The 26,231-nt window shown below is 37.5% G+C and overlaps 1 protein-coding gene across 1 annotated transcript; it reads left to right on the top strand.

Annotated features, from left to right (window-relative positions):
- The first annotated feature begins 7,235 nt into the window (after positions 1–7,235).
- On the top strand, positions 7,236–8,674 carry LOC100660442 (olfactory receptor 14C36-like). Its single transcript, XM_003404951.2, has one exon. It carries the CDS (start codon positions 7,673–7,675, stop codon positions 8,672–8,674), a length of 1,002 nt encoding a protein of 333 aa, XP_003404999.2. The 5' UTR covers positions 7,236–7,672.
- The last annotated feature ends 17,557 nt before the right edge of the window (positions 8,675–26,231 follow it).

Genomic DNA, 26,231 nt, shown 5'->3' with positions numbered 1-26,231 from the left:
AGAAGGTGTGGGGACCATGACCACCGGGGTCCTTCTAGTCTCAGTCAGAACATTAAGTCTGGTCTTTTTATGAGAATCTGGGGTCTGCATCCCACTGCTCTCCTGATCCCTCGGGGGTTCTGTATTGTGTTCCCTGTCAGGGCAGTCTTCAGTCTTCGGTTGTAGCTGGGCACTATCTAGTTCTTCTGGTCTCAGGCTGATGTAGTCTCTAGTTTCCGTGGCCCTTTCTATCTCTTGGGCTCATAATTACCTTGTGTCCTTGGTGATCTTTGATCCAGGTGGGTTGAGACTCATTGATGCATCTTAGATGGCTGTTTGCTAGTGTTTAAGAACCCAGACGCCACTCTTCAATGCAGGATGTTTTCTTAATAGATTTTATTATGCCAATTGACTTAAATGTCCCCTAAAACCACGGTCCCCAAAGCTCTGCCCCTGCTACATTGGCCTTCGAAGGTTTCAGTTTACTCAGAAAACATATGCTTTTGGTTTAGTCCAGTTGTGCTGATCTCACCTGTATTGCGTATTGTCTCTCCCATCACCTAAAGTAGTTCTTATCTACTATCTAATTAGTGAATACCCCTCTCCCACCCTCCCTCCCTCCCCGCCAACCATCAGATAATATTTTCGCCTCTGTTTAAACTATTTCTCCAGTTCCTATAATAGTGGTCTTATACTGTATTTGTCCTTTTGCAATCGACTAATTTCACTCAGCATAATGCCTTCCAGATTCCTCTATGTTATGAAATGTTTCACAGATTCATCACTATTCTTTACTGATGTTTAGTATTCCATTGCATGAATATGCCATAATTTATTTATCTATTCATCTGTTGTTGGGCACCTTGGTTGCTTCCATCTTTTTGCTATTGTAAACAGTGTTGCAATAAACATGGGTGTGCATACATCTGTTATTTTTCTAATGTTCAACCATCCCTGCATACCTGATATGAATACAACTTGGTCATGGTGAATTATTTTTTTAATATGTTGTTGAACTCTATTGGCTAAAATTTTGTTGAGGATTTTTGCATCTAAGTTCACGAGAGATATAGGTCTGTGATATTCTTTTTTTGTGGTATCTTTACCTGGTTTTGGTATCAGGGATACGCTGGCTTCATAGAATGAGATTGGGAGATTTCCATCCATTTCCATGCTCTGAAATACCTTTAGTAGTATTGGTGTCTGTCATATGTCTGTCAGTTTGTCATACTGTGGGGGCTTGTGTGTTGCTGTGATGCTAGAAGCTATGCCACCGGTATTCAGATACCAGGAGGGTCACCCATGGAGGGCAGGGTTCAGCTGAGCTTCCAGACTAAGGCAAACTAGGAAGAAGGACCCGGCAGTCTACTTCTGAAAAGCATTAGCCAGTGAAAACCTTATGAATAGCAGCAGAATATTGTCTGATATAGTGCTGGAAGATGTGCCCCCCAGGTTGGAAGGCACTTAAAAGATGACTCAGGAAGAGCTGCCTCCTCAAAGTAGAGTTGACATTAATGATGTGGATGCAGTAAAGCTTTTGGGACCTTCATTTGCTGCTGTAGTATGACTCAAAATGAGAAGAAACAGCTGCAAACATCCATTAACATTCAGAACATGGAATGTACGAAGTATGAATGTAGGAAAATTGGAAATCATCAAAAATGAAATAGAATGCATAAACATTGATATCCTAGGCATTAGTGAGCTGAAATGGACTGGTATTGGCCATTTTGAATCAGAAAATCATATAGTCTACAATGCTGGGAATGACAACTTAAAGAGGAATGGTGTTACAATCATCATCAAAAAGAATATTTGAAGATCTATCCTGAAGTACAAAGCTGTCAGTGATAGGAAAATATCCATATGCTTACAAGGAAGACCAGTTTAATACGACTATTATTCAAATTTACGTACCAACCACTAGGGCCAAAGAAGAAGAAATAGAAGATTTTTATCAGCTACTGCAGTCTGAAATTGATCAAACATGCAATCAAGATGCATTGATAATTACTGTTGATCGGAATGTGAAAGTTGGAAACGAAGAATAAGAATCATGACTTCTTCATTGCAAATACCTTTTTTCGCCAACATAAATGGTGACTATACACATGGACCTCGTGAGATGGAATACACAGAAATCAAATTGACTACATCTGGGAAAGAGATGATGGAAAAGCTCAATATCATTGGTCAGAACAAGGCCAGGGGCCGACTATGGAACAGGCCATCAATTGCTCATATGCAAGTTCAAGCTGAAACTGAAGAAAATCAGAGCAAGTCCACGAGAGCCAAAATATGACCTTAAGTATATCCCATCTGAATTTAGAGACCATCTCAAGAATAGATTTGATGCATTGAACACTAGTGACTGAAGACCAGACGAGTTGTGGAATAACATCAGGGACATGATACATGAAGAAAGCAAGAGGTCATCGAAAAGACAGGAAAGAAAGAAAAGACCAAGATGAATGTCAGAGGAGACTCTGAAACTTGCTCTTGAACATTGAGCAGCCAAAGCAAAAGGAGGAATTGATGACGTAAAAGAACTGAATAGAAGATTTCAAACGGCAGCTCAAGAAGACAAAATAAAGTATTATAATGACATATGCAAAGACCTGGAGATACAAAACCAAAAGGGAAGAACACACTTGGCGTTTCTCAAGCTCTAAGAACTGAAGAGAAATTCAAGGCTTGAGTTGTAATAGTGAAGGATTCCATAGGGAAAATATTAAATTATGCAGGAAGCATCAAAAGAAGATGGAAGGAATACACAGAGTCATTATACCAAAAAGAATTAGTTGATGTTCAAACATTTCAAGAGGTAGCATGTGATCAGGAACCGATGGTACTAAAGGAAGAAGTCCAAGGTGCTCTGAAAGCATTGGTGAAAAAAGAACTCCAGGAATTGATGGAATATCAATTGATATGTTTCATCAAACAGATGCAGCACTGGAGATGCTCACTCATCTATGCCAAGAAATATGGAAGACAGCTTCCTGGCCAAGTGACCAGAAGAGATCCAAGAAAGGTGATCAAACTGAATGTGGAAATTATAGAACAATATCATTAATACCACATGCAAGCAAAATTTTGCTGAAGATCATTCAAAAACAACTGCAGCAGTATATTGTCAGAAAACTACCAGGTATTCAGGCTGGTTTCAGAAGAGGACGTGAAACCAGGGATTTCACTGCTGATGTCAGATGGATCCTGGCTGAAACAGAGAATACCAGAAGGACATTTACCTGTGTTTTATTGACTATGCAAAGGCATTCGATTGTGTGGATCATAACAAATTATGGATAATATTGTGAAGAATGGGAATTCCAGAACACTTAATGGTGCTCATCAGGAACCTTTACATAGATCAAGAGGCAGTTGTTTGGACAGGACAAGGGCATACCGACTGGTTTAAAGTCAGGAAAGGTGTGTGTCAGGGTTGTATTATTTCACCATATCTATTAAATTTTTTTTTTTTTTTTATTCAATCCATACGCTGAGCAAATAATATAAGAAGCTGGACTATATGAAGAAGAACAGGACATCAGGGTTGGAGGAAGACTCATTAACAACCTGCGTTATGCAGATGACACAACCTTGCTTGCCGAAAGTGAAAAGGACTTGAAGCACTTACTAATTAAGATCAAAGACCACAGCCTTCAGTATGGATTGCACCTCAATATATAGAAAACAAAAATCCTCAGAACTGGACCAATGAGCAACATTATGATAAATGGAGAAAAGATTGAAGTTGTCGAGGATTTCATTTTACTTGGATCCACAATCAACAGCCATGGAAGCAGCAGTCAAGAAATCAAAAAACTCATTGTATTGGACAAATCTGCTGCAAAGGACCTCTTCAAAGTGTTGAAGAGCAAAGATGTCACCCTGAAGACTAAGATGCGCCTGACCCAAGCCTTGGTATTTTCAATCACATCATACACATGTAAAAGCTGGACAATGAATAAGGAAGACCGAAGAAGAGTTGAACCCTTTGAATTGTGGTGTTGGCGAAGAATATTGAATATACCATGAACTGCCAAAAGAACGAACAAATCTGTCTTAGAGGAAGTGCGGCCAGAATGCTCCTTAGAGGCAAGGATGGCGAGACTGCATCTTACATACTTTAGACATGTTGTCAGGAGGGATCAGTCCCTGGAGAAGGACATTACGCTTGGCAGAGTACAGGGTCAGTGGAAAACAGGAAGACCCTCAACAAGGTGGATTGACACAGTGGCTGCAACACTGAGCTCAAGCATTAAGAACAATTGTAAGGATGGCTCAGGACCGGGCAGTGTTTCATTCTGTTGCCGTAGGGTCACTTTGAGTCAGAAGCGACTAGATGGCACATAACAACGACTATCTCTGCTTCATATTAGTTTAGGTAGGTAGTATGTTTCTAGAAATTTGTGCATTTCCTCTAGGTTTTCAAATCTGTTAGAGTACAAATTTTCATAGTATTCTGTTAAGATTCTTTTAATTTCAGTTGGGTCTTTTGTGATATCACCTATATCACTTCAAATTCAGGTTATTTGCTTCCTCTAGGGTTTTTCTTTTGTCTGTTGTGGCCAGTGAAACCACTGATTTTGTTGATCTTTTCAAAGAACCAGCTTTTGGTGTTGTTTCATCTTTAAGCTGTTTTTCTTTTCTCTGTTTCGTTTAATTCTGCTCTAATTTTTATTATTTGATGTCTTCTAGTGCCCCAGTACTGCTTTTGCTGCTGTCTTTCTATTTGTTTAAGTTGTAGGGATAATTCTTTTATTTGGAGCCTTTCTTCTTTTCGAATGTGTGCATTTATTGCTATAAATTGACCTCTGAGCACTGCTTTTGCTTTGTCCCAAAAGTTCTGATAGGAAATGTTTTCATCCTCATTTTATTTTATTTATTTCTTCTGTCCTTAATTTCTTTGATAACCCAATAGTTTTTGAGCAAGGTATCATTCCATTTCAATGTTTTTGATTTTTTTTTTCCTTGCTTTTTCTGTTATTGATTTCTACTTTTATGGCTTTATGGTCAGAGAGGATGGTTTGTAATATTTCGATGTTTTAGAGTCTGTTACGTCTTGCATTATGACCAGATATGTGGTCTATTCTGGAGAATTTTCCATGTGCATTGGAAAAGAAAGTATACTTGGCTGATTTGGGGTGGAGTGTTCTGCATATGCCTATGAGGTTAAGTTGGCCGATTGTGGCATTTAGATCTTCTGTGTCTTTCATAAGCTCCTTTCTGGATGTTTTCTCCTTCACCAAAAGTGGTGTGTTAAAGGCTCCTGCTATTATTGTGGAGCTGTCTATCTCTCTTTTCAATGCTGTTAGAGTTTGTTTTATAATATTTTGAAGCCTTGTCTTTGGGTGCATAAATATTTATTATGGCTATATCCTCCTTGTATATTGACCCTTTAATCATTGTATAGTGTCCTTCCTTATCTTTTGTGGTACCTTTTACTTTGCAGTCTATTTTGTCAGAAATTAATATGGCCACTCCTGCTGTTTTTTGATCGTTATTTGCTTGATGTATTTTTTTCCCCATCCTTTCTATATTTGTTTGTGTCTTTAAATATAAGGTGTATCTCTTGTAGGCAGCATATAGACGGATCTTGTTTTTTTAATCCTTTCTCCTACTCTCTGTCTCTTTATTGGTGCATTTAGTCCATTTACTTTCAGCATAATTATGGATAGGTTTTTTTAATGAGCTTAGTGCCATTATTTTGATGTCTTTTTTTTTTTTGGTATGTTGTTGAAATTTCTTTTTCTGCTTAATTTTCTGTGCTGGGTAGTTTTTCTTTATATATTGCCTTTTCCTCTTTTTCATTTTTGATGCTTTTCTATTTGCTGAGTCTTTTTGTTTATTTTGATGAGTATGATTGTTAGTCTCCTTTGCATTACCTTAATATTTACCCCGATTTTTCTAAGTTTAAACCGATTTTTTATTTCTTTATATCGCCTTGGCTTCCTCTCCATATGAAAGATCTATGACTTCATTTTTTAGTTTCTTTTTTGATTTAATGTCATCTTTTACATAGTGACTTCTCTGTTTCCCTATTTTGAGTGTTTTAGCTTTGATTTATTTTTATGATTTTCCTATCTGGGTTGATATCTAGTTGCTTTGTCCTGTGCTCTAGCCTTGGCTGTTATTTGATGTTATTGATTTTCTAACTGGAGGACTCCCTTTAGTATTTCTTTTAATTTTGGTTTGGTTTTTGCAAATTCCCTAAACTACTTTCTGTCTGGAAATGTCCTAATTTCACCTTCATTTTTTAGAGACAGTTTTGCTGGATGTATAATTCATGGCTGGCAATTTTTCTCCTTAAAGGCTTTATATGGTTCATCCCATTGCTTCTTGCGTGCACAGTTTCCGCTGAGTAGTCCAGCTTAGTTTTATTGACTCTCCTTTGTAGATGAATTTTCATTTACCCCTATTCTGCTCTCAATATTCTCTCATCTTTGGTTTTGACAAGTTTGATTATAATTATCTTTGTGACTTTCTTTTGGGATCTACATTGTGTGAGGTTCGGTGAGAATCTTGGATAGGTGTCTTCTCATCTTTAAAGATATCGGGGAAGTTTTCTGCTGACAAATCTTCAACAATTTTCTCTGTATTTTCTGTTATGCCACCTGTTCTGTACTCCAATCACTCATAGGCTATATCTCTTGATGGAGTCCTGCATAATTTTTAGGGTTTCTTCATTTTTTTTTAATTATTTTATTTGATTTTTCCTCAGATATGTTGGTGTCAATTGCTTTATCTTCAATCTCACTAATTCTGACTTCCATTGGCTCAATTCTGCTCCTATGACTTTCTGTTGAGTTGGCTAATTCTGAAATTTTATTGCTAATCTTCTGAATTTCTGTTTCCTGTCTCTCCATGGATTCTTGCAGCCTATTAAATTTGATTTTATGCTTGTCTCTAATCTTCTTAAGTTCCTCTAATGCTATATCTGTGCAATCCTTGGTGTGTTCTGCGTTTTGCCTGATCTCCATTCTGATCTCTTGAAGATTTATTTATACTAATCTTTTGCATTCTACCTCTGATAGTTCCAAGAAGTTCTCTTTATCCAGAAGATTTCTTGATTCTTTGATTTAGGACATTGCTGAAACCATGTGGTCTGCCTCTTTTTGTGATTTGATATTGACTGTTGTCTCCAAGCCATCAATAAGTTATTGTATTTATTTCTTTTATTTTTGCTTACTGTATCCTATCTTCTTGTTTTGTTTCGATATGCCCAAATAGGCTGCTTGAGTGGTCTAGTTTGATTATTGACACTTTTGAGCACTAAGGTCCTGTCACCAGGTGGTTAGAGGTGTGACTAAATATATGAGCCCAGGATTCCATTTCCTTTTCTTGTATAGTTTCAGCTCAGGTGTGCAGGTAATTGGTCAACAAGTCAGTGGTGCAGTTTCTCACCTACAGTGGTAGATGAGCAGGGTGATTGGTACAGGCACAGGCATCTGTTTGCAGGAGGGGATCATGCTCTGAGGAAGGCAGAGGTGACTAATAGAAATTTCTGCAATATGTACATTAGATTATATTCTATACCACTACCTTGGAAATAAACTGTACAAGTAATAAGAAAAAGGGATCAGAAGAAAGTATGATATTATTTTGTACTAAGCAATACCAACTAGAGAAGATAAAATTGTATAAACGTTAGAAAAGGAACATACTGAGGCTAATTTTTCCCTCATGTTTCATGCTCTCCACTTTTTTCCAAAATTATTTGCATTTGTCTCTCCTGTCCAAAGCAAAGTACCCAAAGATGCCTAATTCTACCACAGTGACTGAATTCCTGCTTACAAGATTTTCTGATGTGTGGGAGCTCAGAGTTTTGCACTCCATGTTATTCCTACTGACGTACTTGGCAACCCTAATGGAGAACTTTCTCATTGTCACAGTAACCACTTTTGACAAGAGTCTTCACACCCCCATGTATTTCTTCCTTAGGAATCTATCTGTCCTGGATACATGCTACATTTCTGTTACTGTACCCAAAGCATGTGTCATCTTCCTGCTTGACAACAGGGTAATTTCCATGGTTGGATGTGCAGCTCAGATCTTCCTTGTGGTTTTGTGTGCTTTTGCCGAGATGCTGTTCCTCACTATTATGGCCTATGACCGCTATGTGGCCGTCTGCCATCCTCTCCACTACCCTGTGATCATGAACCGTCGCGTTTGTGTCCAGATGACACTGATCTCCATACTCAGTGGTGTTATCTACTCAGGATTTCACATGGGCAACACATTCTGGTTGATCTTTTGTCAGTCCAACGTGGTTCACCTGTTCTTCTGTGACATACCCTCTCTTTTGAAGCTCTCCTGCTCTGACACCTCCAGCAATGAGATTGAAATTTTTGTCTCTGCACTAGTAATTGCAGGTGGCTGCTTTTTTTTAATCATTATGTCTTATATTCGCATATTTTCCACTGTGTTCAAGATTCCAATTGGGGGAGAGAGAGGAAAGGCCTTTTCCACCTGTGTCCCTCATATTGTTGTGGTAACAATCTTTGCCATCACAGGCTCTGCTGTGTACATGAATCCAATCTCCAAATCCAACTCATTTCAGGACATGATTATTTCTGTGTTCTATTGTATAGCCCCTCCTTTCCTAAATCCTATTATCTATAGTCTTAAAAACAAGCAGATAAAAGAGGCATTAAGCAGAATTATAAAAAGAATGCTCTATTCAGGAAAATGATAGAATAATCATTTCAAGATTTGCCCACTTTGATGACATGAGTTAAAAATGGTACAGAATTAGCCTTCTTGCCTATTTCTAAAACTGGGAACCTGTTTTAATTTCTAAGTGAGAAAAAAGTATTATTTGTCAGCATAGAAATTATACATCAGTACTTTAATTTAAAGTTTTCTCTTTCAAAAGTGCACATACCTTTCCAGATTCTTTAAATATGACTGCTAAAGACTGGTATTTTTGGTAAATATTTCTAATTAGAATTATCTAAAGAGTCCTAGAATAGATAAGCTATATATTAACTTTGGCTTATTTTACAACTATAAGAGAAAAATAATCATTCAGTCACTTATACATTTAAAAGAGTTGTAAAAATATATAGAATAGCATACAAATCTGTTTATAAAAATAACACTAAAATGTTAACTTTTTTCTAATAGATAAAAAAAGTATTTAAATATGTGGTTGGGAAGAGAGCTCAATGATATGTTATTTTTCAAAATCTGGAAAAATAAATTTTGAATAAAAATTATTTACAAAATGTGAATCATTGGTTTGTTTAGAAAGTTTAGGATTAAGATTATTTGTTAGCAGGTATTATTATCTCCATAACAAACAGACAAAAATAAAAGTTTCTTTTTTCTATTTTACTATTCTTATGATGCACCCTTTCAATGTATTAGGGAGATACATATCTAAGTAGTGTTTCATGTGGATGCACATTCCAATTGCCCCTCTGTCAGTCCAATGTGGCCCATCAGTTCTTCTGTGACATCCTCTTCTGCTGAAGTTCTCCTTCTCTGACACCTTTAGCAATGAAACTGGAAATTTTTTCTCTTCAGTGGTGATCACTTTATCTTCATCTTCATATATTAAATTCACATATTTTCTACTGTGCTGAAGTTTCCAACCAGGGGAGAGAGAGGAAAGACCTTTCCACCCGTGTCCCTCATATTCTCATGGTGATAGTTTTGTCAGCTCAGCCATTACTGTGTATATGAAGCCAACCTCCAGCTCATCCACAATTTAGGACATGATTATTTCTGTGTTCCACTCTGTAGTTCCTCCTTTCCTAAATTTTATTATCTGTAGTCTTAGGTACAATCAGGTAAAAGAAGCTGTAGGAAGAATTATGAGATGAACACTCTTCGGGAAAATGATAACTATTTCAACAAACTTCTGCTTTGATGAGGCAAGTTGAAAAATGGTTTAAAATTGTCTTTCTTGCCTATTACCAAAATTGGGAAATTTGACTTGATTTCAGCCACTGCATTATATGTCAACAAAGACAAACTACATCCAAGTTTTAATATCAGATTTTCCATCCATAAAATACACATTCCTTGATGTTTGACTGCTGTAGACTTACTTTTTGTAACTATTTCTCTAAATAATCCTAGAATAAACAATAGTGTCACTTTGTGTTTCTTTGCATTTAAAAAAGAGAAAGGAGAATGATTCATTCAGTCATGAATTTAAAATATTTCTAAAAATATACAGAATAACTTCAGAAAACTTGTCAAAAATAACACTAAAATATTATTTTCTGAATTAAAAAACGTGGCTGGTAAGAGAAATCCAGTGATAGCTTGTCTTTTTCTTTATAATCTTGAAAGATAAATATTAAATAAAAATTGTTTACAAAATATAGATCACTGATTTGTTTAGAAAATTTAGTGTTATAGATTACTTATGGGTAGGTATCATCATCTCTGGAGCCCTGGTAGTGCAGTGGTTAAGAGCTGTAGCTGCTAATCAAAAGGTCAGAAGTTTGAATCCACCAGCCACTCCCTGGAAACACTAGGGGTAGTACTACTCTGTCCTATAAGGTCACTGTGAATCAGAATTGACTCGATGGCAACAGTTTTTTTTTTTTTTTTTGGTTTATTTTATTTGTTTATTATTGTCTCCATGCCAAGAAGCCAAAAGTAATTTTTTTCTATTTTATCTTATATTGCTTCTGATTCATCCTTTGAAAATATTAAGAAGATAAAATATATAAAATATATTTTTTATATCTAAATGGAATTTCATATAGCTTTCTCATATATGAGGACCCATAATCCCTACAGTAACCCTTAAGGTAGACCCAGAATTCTCTTGTAGATAATAAAATATTTTGCCATATTGGATCCATAATTACTAAAACATATGAAATTGTCCAAACTATAGTTTTATATTTGTGGATTATAAAATGGATTCTGCCTCAAGACTGTAAAAAAACATCCTGCTAGAAATTACAGCCAGTCACCTGACCTACCAATTTGGACACAAGGCTAAAGGAGTTTCCAGGCTATTGTCTGAATGGCAAATTGTGGACTTACAAATCTCCACAGTTGAGAGAGCCAATTCCTTATTCTCTCTTCGTCTATCTCATCTCTCTATCTATACACACACACACACATACACGAGGAGGACAAAGTAGGGGGACTCACACTAATCTCAAAACATACTATATAGGTACAGTAATCAAAACATACAGGTACTGGTATAGGGGGCCAAGATAGCTGACTAGGTAGAAGCTACCTCGGATCCCTCTTGCAACAAAGACTCAGAAAAACAAGTAAATCAACCACATGCATGACAATCTATGAACCCTGACCATCAAACACAGATCTGAAGAGTTGACCTGAGTGGCAGAGACTGAGAACGAACAACCACGGGGAAGCAATGACTGCTTCCGGAGCCTGGAGCCAGCATCCCAGTTAGAAAACCTTGGTGCTGGGCTTGGGACTGGGCACAGGGGAGCTGAGCACGGCATCCTGAGACTTTGCGAACAAGGGACGCAGCCCTAGCCCCCAGAAATGACCTCGCGGGAAGTCCAGCCAGTGCACAAAGGCAGCACAGTGACGCGGCTGACAGGAGGAGAAGTCACTGGGAGGCAGTGGCTGATTTTGGAGCCTGGAGTGCAGAGTCCCAGCCGGGGAACCTTGGTGCTGGGCATTGGACTGGGAGCGGAGGAAATGACCAGAGCTTCTGAGACAGCACAAGCATAGGACGTGGGCCTGACTCTCAGGGGCATTCTCGACAAAGCCAACGCACACAGGCTACACACCCCTCGGGAATCTCAGATAAAACAGTCATCACTGAACAAGATAAGTAACTTTGTCTACATTCCAGGGTGCTACTCTCTCCTATTTATCTGATCCCTCCCCTCCCCTTCCCAGGCAGCTTCATTAACATTGGAATTTCCTGAGCCAGAGAGTGAAGTGTACTGCAGTTTTTCTTTTTTCTCTTTTCCTAACCCATTCTTCTGGCCTGAGAGAGAAAAAAAGAAGCAGCTACAAAAAACCCAGGGACGAAAAATCCTTCCCTAATTGGACTAAAAATACAGAACCAGTTCCAGCCAAGTATATGAGATCCAAGGTCTTGGGCTTTCATCCCTACAGGAAACAAGGTGGCTATTATAATGCAAAGGCAATTCTGATAGGGATCTGACTGTAATTGTTTTAGTGGATTACTGGAAAGACAAGTTTCCCAGGTCTGATATCTCTGCATATTCAACAGAGCCCTCACTGACCCACAACAGGGAACTGAGGGCTGAAGCTCCCCCCAGACCACCTAGCCTCCTGCCTTAGGGGTCTAAGGAGGGTGACACCTACTAATCTGTAGAGGTACTTGCATTGGGTGTCTAAGGTACAGCTGCAGAGCCCACCCACCAAAATGCTTTAGGAATAGAGACACACCTACCTCACTGGCACTTGGGGGAAGCCAGTTAGCATCCTGCTCCCCTGGAGTGTGACCCCCAGCTGCTACTAGAATCTGGTGCACACAACTATCACCACTACTCCTCTAGGTGGATAGGTGACAGTCTGCACCGTACTTGATGATCCAAAATCAGATTCTACTCAAGAATAGTGAACAGACTCTTAGGCTTATATATCTGGTAACAGCCCAAACCAGCTGGTAATAGGACCTAAGTGATTCAAGGGCTACAATAATTAAGACAGCGCAATCTAGTAGCCCATCTACATATATTGAAAGAAAACAAAACAAGATAAGACTCAGTCAGCAAATATAAAATAAATCATTACAATATCTTATAGATGGGTCGGAGACAGCAGTCAATATCAAACCACATAAAGAAGCAGACCATGATTGCTTCTACAACTCTGCAAATTAAAGAATCAAAATCTTTCCCAAATGAAGATACAATCCTGGAATTGCCAGATGCAGAATATAGAAAACTAATTTACAGAATGCTTCAAGACATCAGGGATGAACTCAGAAATGAAATAAGGCAATCTACAGAAAAAGCCAAGGAACACACTGATAAAGCAGTTGAAGAATTCAAAAAGATTATTCAAGAACATAGTGGAAAAATTAATAAGCTACAAGAATCCATACAGAGCATTCAGGAATCCAAAAGATTACCTGTAAAATTACAGAATTAGACAATGCAATAGGAAGTCAGAGGACCAGAATCTAGGAATTGGAATGCAGAGTGGGGGAGGTGGAGGATAAGGGAATTGACACCCATATAGCTGAAAAAAAATCAGATAAAAGAAATAAAAAAAATGAAAAAACCCTAAGAATCATGTGGGACTCAATCAAGAAGAATAACTTGCATGTGATGGGAGTCCCAGAACAGGGAGGGATAACAGAAAACACAGAGAGAACAGCTGAAGATCTGCTGGCAGAAAACTTCCTTGACATCATGAAAGACAAAAGGATATCTATACAAGATGCTTATCGAACCCCATTTAAGATTCATTCAAAAAGAAAATCACCAAGACATATTATCATCAAACTTGCCAAAACCAAAGATAAAGAGAAAATTTTAAAAGCAACCAGGGATAAAAGAAAGGTTTTCTACAAAGGAGAAGCAATAAGAATAAGTTCAGACTACTCAGCAGAAACCATGCAGTCAAGAAAGCAATAGAATGACATATATAGAGCACTGAAGGAGAAAAACTGCCAGCCAAGGATCATATATCCAGCAAAACTCTCTCTCAAATACGAAGGCGAAATTAAAACATTTACAGATAAACACAAGCTTAGAGAATTTGCAAAAACCAAACCAAAGCTACAAGAAATACTAATGGAAATTGCTTGGTCAGAAAACCAATAATATCAGATACCAGCACAACACAAGGTCACAGAACAGAACATCCTGATATCAACTCAAATAGGGAAATCTCAAAAACAAATTAAGATTAATTTCAAAAAGAAAAAAACATTCAAAACAGGGAGTCATTGAAGTCATTATGTAAAAGATCACAATAATCAAAAAGAGGGACTAAATACAGGAGGCATAGAACTGCCATATGGAGAGGGAAACAAGGCGATATAGAACAATACAAGTTAGGTTTCTACTTAGAAAAATAGGGGTAAATATTAAGGTGACCACAAAAAGGTATAACAAGTCCATAACTCAAAATAAAAACCAAGAAAAATATAACGACTCAGCAAACATAAATTCAACTACTATGAAAATGAGGAACACACAATTTACAAAGAAAAATGTCTCAGCACAAAAAAGTAAGTGGAAGAATGAAATTGTCAGCAACATACACAAAAAGGCATCAGAATGACAGCACTAAACACATACTTATCTATAATTATGCTGAATGTAAATGGACTAAGTGCACCAATAAAGAGACAGAGTCTCAGACTGGATAAAAAAAAATGATCCGTCTATATGATGCCTACAAGAGACACACCTTAGACTTAGAGACACAAACAAACTAAAACTCAAAGGATAGAAAAAAATATATGAAGCAAACAACAAGCAAAAAAGAGCAGGAGTAGCAATATTAATTTTTGACAAAAGAGACTTTAAAATTAAATCCACCACAAAGGATAAAGAAGGACACTACATAATGATTAAAGGGACAATAGACCAGCAAGATATAACCATATTAAATATTTATGCACCAAATGAAAGGGCTGCAAGATACATAAAACAAATTTTAACAGAACTGAAAAGTGAGATAGACACTTCCACAATTATAGTAGGAGACTTCAACACACCACTTTCAGAGAAGGACAGGACATCCAGTAAGAAGCTCAATAGAGACACGGAAGACCTAATTACAACAATCAACCAACTTGACCTCATTGACTTATACAGAACTCTCCACCCAACTGCTGCAAAGTATACTTTTTTTTTCTAGCGCACATGGAACATTCTCTAGAATAGGACACATATTAGGTCATTAAAAAAAACTTTGCAGAATCCAAAACATCGAAATATTACAAAGCATCTTCTCAGACCATAAGGCCATAAAAGTGGAAATCAATAACAGAAAAATTAGGGAAAAAAAATCAAATACTTGGAAAATGAACAATACCCTGCTGAAAAAAGACTGGGTTATAGAAGATATTAAGGAGGGAATAAAGAAATTCACAGAATGCAATGAGAATGAAAACAATTCCTATCAAAACCCCTGGGACACAGCAAAAGCAGTGCTCAGAGGTCAATTGATATCCATAAATGCACACATATATAAAGAAGAAAGAGCCAAAATCAGAGAACTGTCCCTACAACTTGAACAAATAGAAAGTGAGCAACAAAAGAATCCATCAGGAACCAGAAGAAAACAAATAAAAAAAATTAGAGCTGAACTAAATGAATTAGAGAACAGAAAAACAATTGAAACAATTAACAAAGCCAAAAGCTGGTTCTTTGAAAAAATTAACAAAATTGATAAACCATTGGCCAGACTGACTAAAGAAAAACAGGAAAGGAAACAACCCGAATAAGAAACAAGATGGGCAACATCAAAACAGACCCAACTGAAATTAAAAGAATCATATCAGATTATTATGAAAAATTTTACTCTAACAAATTTGCAAACCTAGAAGAAATGGATGAATTCCTGGAAAAACACTACCTACCTAAACTAACAAAATCAGAAGTAGAACAACTAAACAGAACCATAACAAAAAAAAAAAGATTGAAAAGGTAATAAAAAATCTCCCAACAAAAAAATAGCCCTGGCCAGGACGGCTTCACTGCAGAGTTCAACCAAACTTTCAGAGAAGAGTTAACACCACTACTACTAAAGGTATATCAAAGCCTAGAAAATAATGGAATACTACCTAACTCATTCTATGAAGCCACCATATCCCTGATACCAAAACCAGGTAAAGACACCACAGAAAAAGAAAATTACAGACCTATATCCCTCATGAACATAGATGCAAAAATCCTCAACAAAATTCTAGCCAATAGAATTCAAAAACATATCAAAAAAATAATCCACCGCGACCACGTTGGATTTATACCAGGTATGCAAGGCTGGTTTAATATTAGAAAAACCATTAATGCAATCCACCATATAAATAAAACAAAAGACAAAAACCACATGATCTTATCAATTGATGCAGAAAGTGCATTTGACAAAGTCCAACACCCATTCATGATAAAAACTCTCAGCAAAATAGGAATTGAAGGAAAATTCCTCAACATAATAAAGGGCATCTATACAAGGCCAACAGCCAACATCACCCTAAATGGAGAGAACCTGAAAGCATTTCCCTTGAGAACGGGAACCAGACAAGGATGCCCTTTATCACCGCTCTTATTCAACATTGTGCTAGAGGTCCTAGCCAGAGCCATTAGGCTAGACAAAGAAATAAAGGGTATCCAGATTGGCAAGGAGGGAGTAAAGTTATCACTATTTGCAGATGACATGATCTTATACACAGAAAACCCTAAGGAATCCTCCAGAAAACTACTGAAACTAATAGAAGAGTTTGGCAGAGTCTCAGGTTACAAGATAAACATACAAAAATCACTTGGATTCCTCTGCATCAACAAAAAGAACATCAAAGAGGAAATCACCAAATCAATACCATTTACAGTAGCCCCCAAGAAGATAAAATACTTAGGAATAAATCTTACCAAAGATGTAGAAGACCTATCCAAAGAAAACTACAATGTACTACTGCAAGAAACTAAAAAGGATCTACATAAGTGGAAGAACATATCTTGCTCATGGATAGGAAGACTTAACATAGTAAAAATATCTATTTTACCAAAAGCCATTTATACATACAATGCACTTCCGATCCAAATTCCAATGACATTTTTTAATGTGATGGAGAAACAAATCACCAACTTCTTATGGAAGGGAAAGAAGCCCCGGATAAGGAAAGCCTTACTGAAAAAGAAGAAGAAAGTGGGAGGCCTCACTCTACCTGATTTTAGAACCTATTTTATTATACAGCCACAGTAGTCAAAACAGCCTGGTATTGGTACAACAACAGGCACATAGACCAATGGAACAGAATTGAGAACCCAGATAGAAATCCATCCTCATATGAACAGCTGATATTTGACAAAGGCCCAGTGTCAGTTAATTGGGGAAAAGATAGTCTTTTTAACAAATGGTGCTGGCATAACTGGATATCCATTTGCAAAAAAAAAAATGAAACAGGACCCATACCTCACACCATGCACGAAAACTAACTCCAAGTGGATTGAAGACCTAAACATAAAGACTAAAACGATAAAGATCATGGAAGAAAAAATAGGGAAAACATTAGGATTCCTAATACAAGGCATAACAGAATACAAAACATTACCAAAAGTGACTAAGAGAAACCAGATAACTGGGAGATCCTAAAAATCAAACACCTATGCTCATCTAAAGACTTCACCAAAAGAGTAAAAAGACTACCTACAGATTGGGAAAAATTTTTCAGGTATGACATCTCCGACCAGGCCTGATCTCTAAAATCTATATGATTCTGTTAAAATTCAACCACAAAAAGACGAACAACCCAATCAAAAAGTGGGCAAAGGATATGAACACACACTTCACTGAAGAAGATATTCAGGCAGCTAACAGATACATCAGAAAATGCTCTCGATCATTAGCCATTAGAGAAATGCAAATTGAAACTACAATGAGATTCCATCTCACTCCAACAAGGCTGACATTAATCGAAAAAACACAAAATAAATTTTGGAGAGGCTGCGGAGAGATGGAACTCTTATACACTGCTGGTGGGAATGTCAAATGGTACAACCACTTTGGAAATCTATCTGGCGTTTTCTTAAAAAGTTAGAAATAGAACTACCATACAACCCAGAAATTCCACTCCTCGGAATATACCCTAGAGAAATAAGAGCCTTTACACCAACAGATACATGCACACCCATGTTTATTGCAGCTCTGTTTACAATAGCAAAAAGCTGGAAGCAACCAAGGTGTCCATCAGTGGATGAATGGTTAAATAAATTATGGTATATTCACACAATTGAATACTACACATCGATAAAGAACAGTGACGAATCTGTGAAACTTTTCATAACATGGGGGAACCTGGAAGGCATTATGCTAAGTGAAATTAGATGCAAAAGGACAAATATTGTATAAGACCACTATTATAAGATCTTGAGAAATAGTATAAACTGAGAAGAACACATACTTTTGTGGTTACGAGGCGGGGAGGGAGGGTGGGAGAGGGTTATTTACAGATTAGTTAGTAGATAAGAACTACTTTAGGTGAAGGAAAGGACAATACTCAATACACGGAAGGTCAGCTCAACTGGACTGGACCAGAAGCAAAGAAGTTTCCGGGATAAACTGAATGCTTCGAAGGTCAGCAGAACAAGGGCGGGAGTTTGGGGACTATGGCTTAAGGGGACTTCTTGCAAAATAAATTCTATTAAGAAAACGTTCTGCATCCCACTTTGAAGTGTGGCGTCTGGGGTCTTAAATGCAATCAAGTTGCCATCTAAGATGCATCAATTGGTCTCAACCCACCTGGATCAAAGGAGAATGAAGAACACCAAGGTCACACAATAACTATGAGCCCAAGAGACAGAAATGACCACATGAACCAGAGACTTCCATCATCCTGAGACCAGAAGAACTAGATGGTGCGAGGCCACAACCAATGACTGCCCTGACAGGGAGCACAACAGAGAACCCCTGAGGGAGCAGGAGAACAGCGGGATGCAGACCCCAAATTCTCATAAAAAGACCAGACTTAATGGTCTGACTGAGACTAAAAGAATCCTGGCAGTCATGGTCCCCAAACCTTCTGTTGGCCCAGGACAGGAACCATTCCTGAAGACAACTCATCGGACATGGAAGGGACTGGACAACAGGCTGGAAAGAGATGCTGATAAAGAGTGAGCTACTTGTATCAGGTGGACAATTGAGACTGTATTGGCATCTCCTGTCTGGAGGGGAGATGGGAGGGTAGAGAGGGTTAGAAACTGGCAAAATCGTCATGAAAGGAGAGACTGGAAGGAGAGAGCAGGCTGACTCATCAGGGGGAGAGTAAGTGGGAGTATGGAGTAATGTGTATATAAGCTTATATGTGACAGACTGACTTGATTTGTAAACTTTCACTTAAAGCACAATAAAAATTATTAAAAAAAACATACAGGTACTGGTATAACAATAGACAGACAAATAGAATATAATACAGAATGTATAAATCTACCCACATACCCATGGTCAACTGATTTTTTTTTTAATTTTACTTTAGATGAAGGTTTACAGAACAAACTAGCTCTCATTAAGCATTTAGAGCACATATTGTTTCATGACATTGGTTAACAACCCCACAACATGTCAACACTCTCCCTTCTCAGCCTTCGGTTCCCTATTACCAGCTTTCCTGTCCCCTCCTACCTTCTAGTCCTTGCCACTGGACTGGTATGCCCCTTTAATCTCATTTTGTTTTATGGACCTGTCCAATCTTTGGCAGAAGGGTGGACCTCAGGTGTGACTTCATTACTGAGCCAAAAGGATGTCTGGGGGCCATACTCTCAGGGTGTCTCCAGTCTTTGTCAGGCCAGCAACTCTGGTCTTTCTTATTTATTTATTGTGCTTTAAGTGAAAGTTTACAAATCAAGTCAGTCTCTCATACAAAAACTTATACACACCTTGCTATGTACTCCTAGCTGCTCTCTCCCTAATGAGACAGCATATTCCTCCTCTCCACCCTGTATTCTGCATGTCCATTCACCCAGCTCCTATCACCCTCTGCCTTCTCATCTTACCTTCAGACAGGAGTTGCCCACATAGTCTCAGGTGTCTACTTGAGCCAAGAAGCTCACTCCTCACCAGTATCACTTCCTGTCTTATTGTCCAGTCCAATCCCTGCCTGAAGAGTTGGCTTCAGGAATGGTTCCAGTCTTGGGCTAACAAAGGGTCTGGGGACCATGAACTCCGAGATCCCTCTTTTCTCAGTCAGACCATTAAGTCTGGTCTTTTTTACAAGAATTTGAGGTCTGCATCCCATTGTTCTCCTGCTCCATCAAACATTCTCTGTTGTGTTCCCTGTCAGGGCAGTCACTGGTGGTAGCTGGGCACCATCTAGTTCTTCCAGTCTCAGACTCATGTAGTCTGATTTATGTGTCTCTTTCTATCTCCTGGGCTCTTCTTTACCTTATGTCTTTGGTGTTTTTCATTCCCCTTTGCTCCAGGTGGGCTGAGGCCAACTGATGCATCTTAAGGGGCTGCTTGCTAGCATTTAAGACCCCAGACTCCACACACCATAGTGGGTTGCAGAATGTTTTCTTAATACATTTTATTATACCAGTTGACCTAGATGTCCCGGAAACCATGGTCTCCAAAATGCCGTCCCTGCTACTCTGACCTTTGAAGCATTCAGTTGTATTCAGGAAACATCTTAGCTTTTGGTTTAGTCCAGTTGTGCTGACCTCTCCTGTGTTGTGTGTTGTCTTTCCCTTCACCTAAAATAGTTCTTATCTACTAATTAGTGAATACACTCTCCCTCCTTCTCCACACTTGTAACCATCAAAGAATGTTTTCTTCTGTTTAATTTTTTTCTTGAGTTCTTATAATAGTGGTCACATACAATATTTGTACTTTTGCAACTGACTGATTTCACTCAGCATAATGCCTTCCAGACTCCTCCATGTTATGAAATGTTTCACAGATTCATCACTGTTCTTTATCAATGCATGGTATTCCATTGTGTGAATAACCTGTAATTTATCCATTCATCCTTTGATGGGTACCCTGGCTGTTTCCATTTTTGGAAACAGTGCTATTGTAAACAGTGCTGCAGTGAATGGGTGTGCATATATCTGTTTGTATAAAGGCTCTTATTTCTCTAGGATATATTCCAAGAAGTAGGATTGCTGGATCACACGGTAGTTCTATTTCTAGTTTTTTAAGGAAGCACCAAATGGATTTCTAAAGTGGTTGTACAATTTTATTTTCCCATCAGCAGTGTATAAGTGTTCTAGTCTCTCCACAACCTCTCCAACATTTACTATTATGTGTTTTTTGGATTAATGCCAGCCTTCTTGAAGTGAGATGGGATCTCATTGTAGTTTTTATTTGCACTTCTCTAATGGCAAATGATCGTGAGCATTTCTTGATGTATCTGTTAGCTACCCGAATGTCATCTTCAGTGATGTGCCTATTAATATCCTTTGCCCATTTTATAATTGGGATATTTGTCTTTTCGTAGTTGAGTTTTTGCATTATCATGCAGATTTTAGAGATCAGATGCTGCTCAGAAATGTCGTAGCTAAAAACTTTTTCCCAGTTTGTAGGTAATCTTTTTACTCTTTTGCTGAAGTCTTTGGGATGAGCATAGGTGTTTGATTTTTGGGAGCTCCCAGTTATCTAGTTTCTCTTCTATGTTTGTGCATTGTTAATAATGTTTTCTATACGGCTTATGCCATGTATTAGGGCTCCTAGCGTTGTCCCTATTTTTTCTTCCAAGATCTTTATTGTTTTAGATTTTATATTTAGGTCTTTGGTCCATTTAGAGTTAGTTTTTGTTCATGGTGTGAGGTATGGGTCGTGTTTCTTTTTTTGCAGATGAATATCCATCTATGCCAACACCAGTGCTAAACATACTCTCTTTTCCCCATTTAACTGACTTTGGGCCTTTGTCAAATATCAGCTGCATGTATGTGAATGGATTCATGTCTGGATTCTCAATTCTGTCTCATTGGTCTATGTATTTGTTGTTGTGCCAGTACCAGGCTATTTTGACTACCGTGGCAGTATAATAGGTTCTAAAATCAGATAGAGTGAGGCCTCCCACTTTGTTTTTCTTCTTCAGTAATGCTTTACTTATCTGGGGCCTCTTTCCCTTCCATATGAAGTTGGTAATTTGTTTCTCCATCTCATTAAAAAATGTCGTTGGAGTTTGGATCGAATTGCATTGTATCTATAGATTGCTTTTGGTAGAATAGACATTTCTACAACGCTAAGTCTTTCTATCCATGGGCAAGGTATGTTTTTCCACTTATGTAGGTCTCTTTTGGTTTCTTGCAGTAGTGTCATGTAGTTTTCTTTGTATAGGTCTTTTACATCTCTGGAAAGATTTATTCCTAAGTATTTTATCTTCTTGGGGGCTACTGTAAATGGTATTGATTTGGTGATTTCCTTTTCAATGTTCTTTTTCTCGGTGTAGAGGAATCCAACAGATTTTCATACATTTATCTTGTATCCTGACACTCTGTTGAGCTCTTCTATTAGTTTCAGTAGTTATCTTCAGGGTTCTTTAGAGGCTTCTGTGTATAATATCATGCCAACTGCAAATAGAGATACTTTTATTCTTTTTTACCATCCTGGATGCACTTTATTCCTTTATCTAGCCTAATTGCTCCGGCTAGGACCTCCAGCACAAAGTTGATTAAGAGCGGTGATAAAGGGCATCCTTGTCTGGTTCCTGATCTCAAAGGAAATTCTTTCAGGCTCTCTCCATTTAGGATGATGTTCCCTGTTGGCTTTGTATAAATATCTTTTATTATGTTGAGGAAATTTCCTTCTCTTCCTATTTTGCTGAGAGTTTTTATCATGAATGGGTGTTGAACTTTGTCAAATGCCTTTTCTGCATCAATTGATAAGATCATGTGGTTCTTGTCTTTTGTTTTATTTATGTGATGGATTAAATTGTTTTTCTAATGTTGAACCATCCTTGCATATCTGGTACGAATCCCACTTGATCAGGATGAATTTTTTTTTTGTATGTTGTTGAATTCTATTGGCTAGAATTTTGTTGAGGATTTTTGCATCTAAGTTCACAAGGGATATATGTCTGAATTTTCTTCTTCTTTTTTTTTTGTGATCTCTTTACCTGCTTTTGGTATCTGGGATATGCTGGCTTCACAGAATGTGTTTCAGAGTATTCCACCATTTTCTGTGCTCTGAAATACCTTTAGTAGTGGTGGTGTTAACTCTTCTCTGAATGTTTGGTAGATCTCTGCAGTGAAGCCACCTGGGCCCAGGCTTTTTTTTGTTGTTGGGAGTTTTTTAATAAAATTTCAATCTCTTCTTTTGTGATGAGTTTATTTAATTGCTCTACCTCTGTTTGTGTTAATTTAGGTAGGTAGTGTGTTTCTAGAAATTCATCCATTTCTTCTAGGTTTTCAAGTTTGTTAGATTACAATTTTTTGTAGTAATCTGATATGATTCTTTTAATTTCAGTTGGGTCCATTGTAATATCACCCATATCATTTCTTATTCAGGTTATTTGCTTCCTCTCCAGTTTTTCTTTTGCCTGCCAGTTTGGCCAATGGTTTATCAATTTTGTTAATTTTTCAAAGAACCAGATGTTGATCTTGTTAATTCTTTCAATTGTTTTTCTGTTTTCTGTTTCATTTAATTCTGCCCTAATTTTTATTATTTGCTTTCTTCTGGTGCCTGATGGTTTCTTTTGCTGCTCTCTCTCTATTCGTTCAAGTTGTAGGGATAACTCTTTGATTTTTGCCCTTTATTCTTTTTGGTTGTATGCATTTATTGAAATACATTGACCTCTGAGCACTGCTTTCACTGTGTCCCAAAGGTTCGGATAGGAAGTGTTTTCATTCTCATTGGATTCTATGAATTTCTTTATTCCATCCTTCATGTCTTCTGTAACCCAGTAGTTTTTGAGCAGGGAATTGTTCAGTTTCCAAGCATTTGATTTCTTTTCCCTGCTTTTTCTGTTATTGATTTCCACCCTATGGCCTTATGGTCAGAGAAGATGCTTTGTAATATTTTGATGTTTTGGATTCTGCTAAGGTTTGCTTTATGACCTAACATGTGGTCTCTTCTAGAGAACGTTCCATGTGCACTAGAAAAGAAACTATACTGGGCTGCTGGTGGGTGGAGTGTTCTGTATATGTCTATGAGGTCAAGTTTGGTGATTGTGGCATTTAGATTTTCAGTGTCTTTATTGAGCTTCTTTCTGGATGTTTTGTCCTTCACTGAAAGTGGTATGTTGAAGTCTCATACTATAATTGTGGAATTGTCTATCTCACTTTTCAGTGAGTTTTATTTATCTTGCTGCCCTGTCACTGGGTGCATAAATGTTTATTGTGGTTACACCCTCCTGGTATATTGTCCCTTTAATCATTGCATAGTGTCCTTCCTTTTCCTTTGTGGTGGATTTAACTTTAAAGTCTATTTTGTCAGAAAGGAATATTACCTTTCCTGATTTTTTTTTGATTGTTGTTTGCTTGATATATTTTTTTCTATCCTTTGAATTTTAGTTTGTGTCTCTAAGTCTAAGGTGTGTCTCTTGTAGGCAGCATATAGACAGATCATTTTTTTTTTAATCCATTCTCTCACTCTGTCTTTTCATTGGTGCATTTAGTCCATTTACATTCAGTGTAATTATGGATAGGCATGAGTTTAGTGCTGTCATTTTGATGTCTTTTTTTGTGTGTTCTTTATAGTTTCTTTTTTCCACTTAATTTTTTGTGCTGAGTAGTTAATGTTTATATACTGTCTTTTCCTCTTATTCGTTGTTGATTTTGCTTCTGCTGAGTCTCTATTAACTTTTTTTCTTATATTTTATTTTGATCTGTAGCATTGGTAGCCTTCTTTGTGGTTACCTCAATTTTTACCCCCATTTTTCTAAGTTTAAACCTAACCTTATTTCTTTATATCTCCTTGTCTTCCTCTCCATATGAAAGATCTATGAATACATTTCTTAGTCCCTCTTTATTGTTTTAATGTTGTCTTCTTTTACATTATGAGATTGCTGTTTCCTCATTTTGAGGGTTTGTTTATCTTGGTTTTTTTTGTGATTTCCCTATCTGGGTTGACATCTGGTTGCTCTTTCCTGTGTTCTAGCTTTGGGTTGATATCTGATATTATTGATTTTCGAACCAAAGAAATCCCTTTAGTATTTTTTGTAGTTTTGGTTTGTTTTTTACCAAGTCCCTAAACTCCTGTTTATTTGGAAATGTCCTAATTTCACCTTCATATTTGAGAGACAGTTTTGCTGGATATAGGATTCTTGGCTGGCATTTTTTTTCCTTCAGTGCTTTATAAGTCATCCCATTGCCTTCTTCCATGCATGGTTTCTGCAAGTAGTCCAACCGTAGTCTTATTGACTCTCTTTTGTAGGTGACTTTTCATTTATCCCTAGTTGCTTTTAAAATTCTCTCTTTATCTTTGCCTTTGGTATGTTTGATTATAATATGTCTTGGTGACTTTCTATTGAGATCTACCTTATGTGGAGTTTGATGAGCATCTTGGTTAGATGTTTTCTCATCTTAACAATATCAGGGAAATTTTCTGCCAAGAAATCTTCCACAATATCTCTGTATTTTCTGTTATGCCTCCCTGTTCTGGTACTCCAATCACTTGTAGGTTATTTCTCTTGATAGAGTCCCACAGAATTCTTAGGGTTTCTTAATTTCTTTTCATTCTTTTATCTGACTTTTCTTTGAATATATTGGTGTCAGGTGTTTTATCTTCAATCTCACTAATTCTGCCTTCTGCTTGCTCAATTCTGCTCCTCTGACTTTCTATTGAGTTGTCTAATTCTGTAATTTTATTGTTAATCTTCTGAATTTCTGATTGCTCTCTATGGATTCATGCAGCTTATTCAATTTTTCATTATGTTCTTTAATAACTTTTTAAATTTCTTCAGCTGCTTTATCTGTGTGTTCTTTGGCTTGTTCTACATTTTCCCTGATCTCTTTCCTGATTCGTTCCTGATGTCTTGAAGAGTTCTGCTTGTTAATCTTTTGTATTCTGCATACGGTAATTCCAGGAAGACACGTTCATCCAGAAGATTCCTTGATTCTTTATTTTGAGAACTTGTTGAATTGATAATAGTCAGCTTCTTTATGTGATTTGATATTGACTGTAGTATCCGAGACAGCTATAAGTTATTTTATTAGTTTATTTTGTTTGCTTACTATGTTCTAGTTTCTTTCTTTGTTTTGTTTTCATATGCCCAAATAGTCTGCTTGAGTGAGCTAGCTTGATTATTTTTACCTTTGAAGCTCTAGCACCTTGTCACCAGATGGCTAGAGCTGTTACCATGTACATGAGCCTAGGAGCCTATTCACTTTTCTTGTATGGATTCAGCTCAGGAGTCCAGTAACTGGTCATCAGGTGTGTGGTACAGGCTCTATCCTACAGCCTTAGAGGGGCAAGGATGACTGGTGTAGGTACAGGTATCTGGTTTCAGCAGGGATTCATGCTTTGAACAAGGCAGGGGGCTGACAACCATCCCCCAAGTGTCTGTGAGGAAAGCATGTCTCTGTTTCCTAGGGTGCACAGGTGGGTGGATTCTGCAGCCAGACCATGGGCACCCAATGATTTTGGTTGTTATGTCTGGAAGGTACCCCTTTTCCTCCGACCCTTGTCATGGGTGGGTAGGTGAC

The sequence above is a fragment of the Loxodonta africana genome, chromosome 2, assembly GCF_030014295.1.
Source record: "Loxodonta africana isolate mLoxAfr1 chromosome 2, mLoxAfr1.hap2, whole genome shotgun sequence".
Classification (NCBI taxonomy): Eukaryota; Metazoa; Chordata; class Mammalia; order Proboscidea; family Elephantidae; genus Loxodonta; species Loxodonta africana.
Note: the sequence above shows the minus strand (reverse complement) of the source record. Positions and strands in the feature narration are given on the sequence as shown.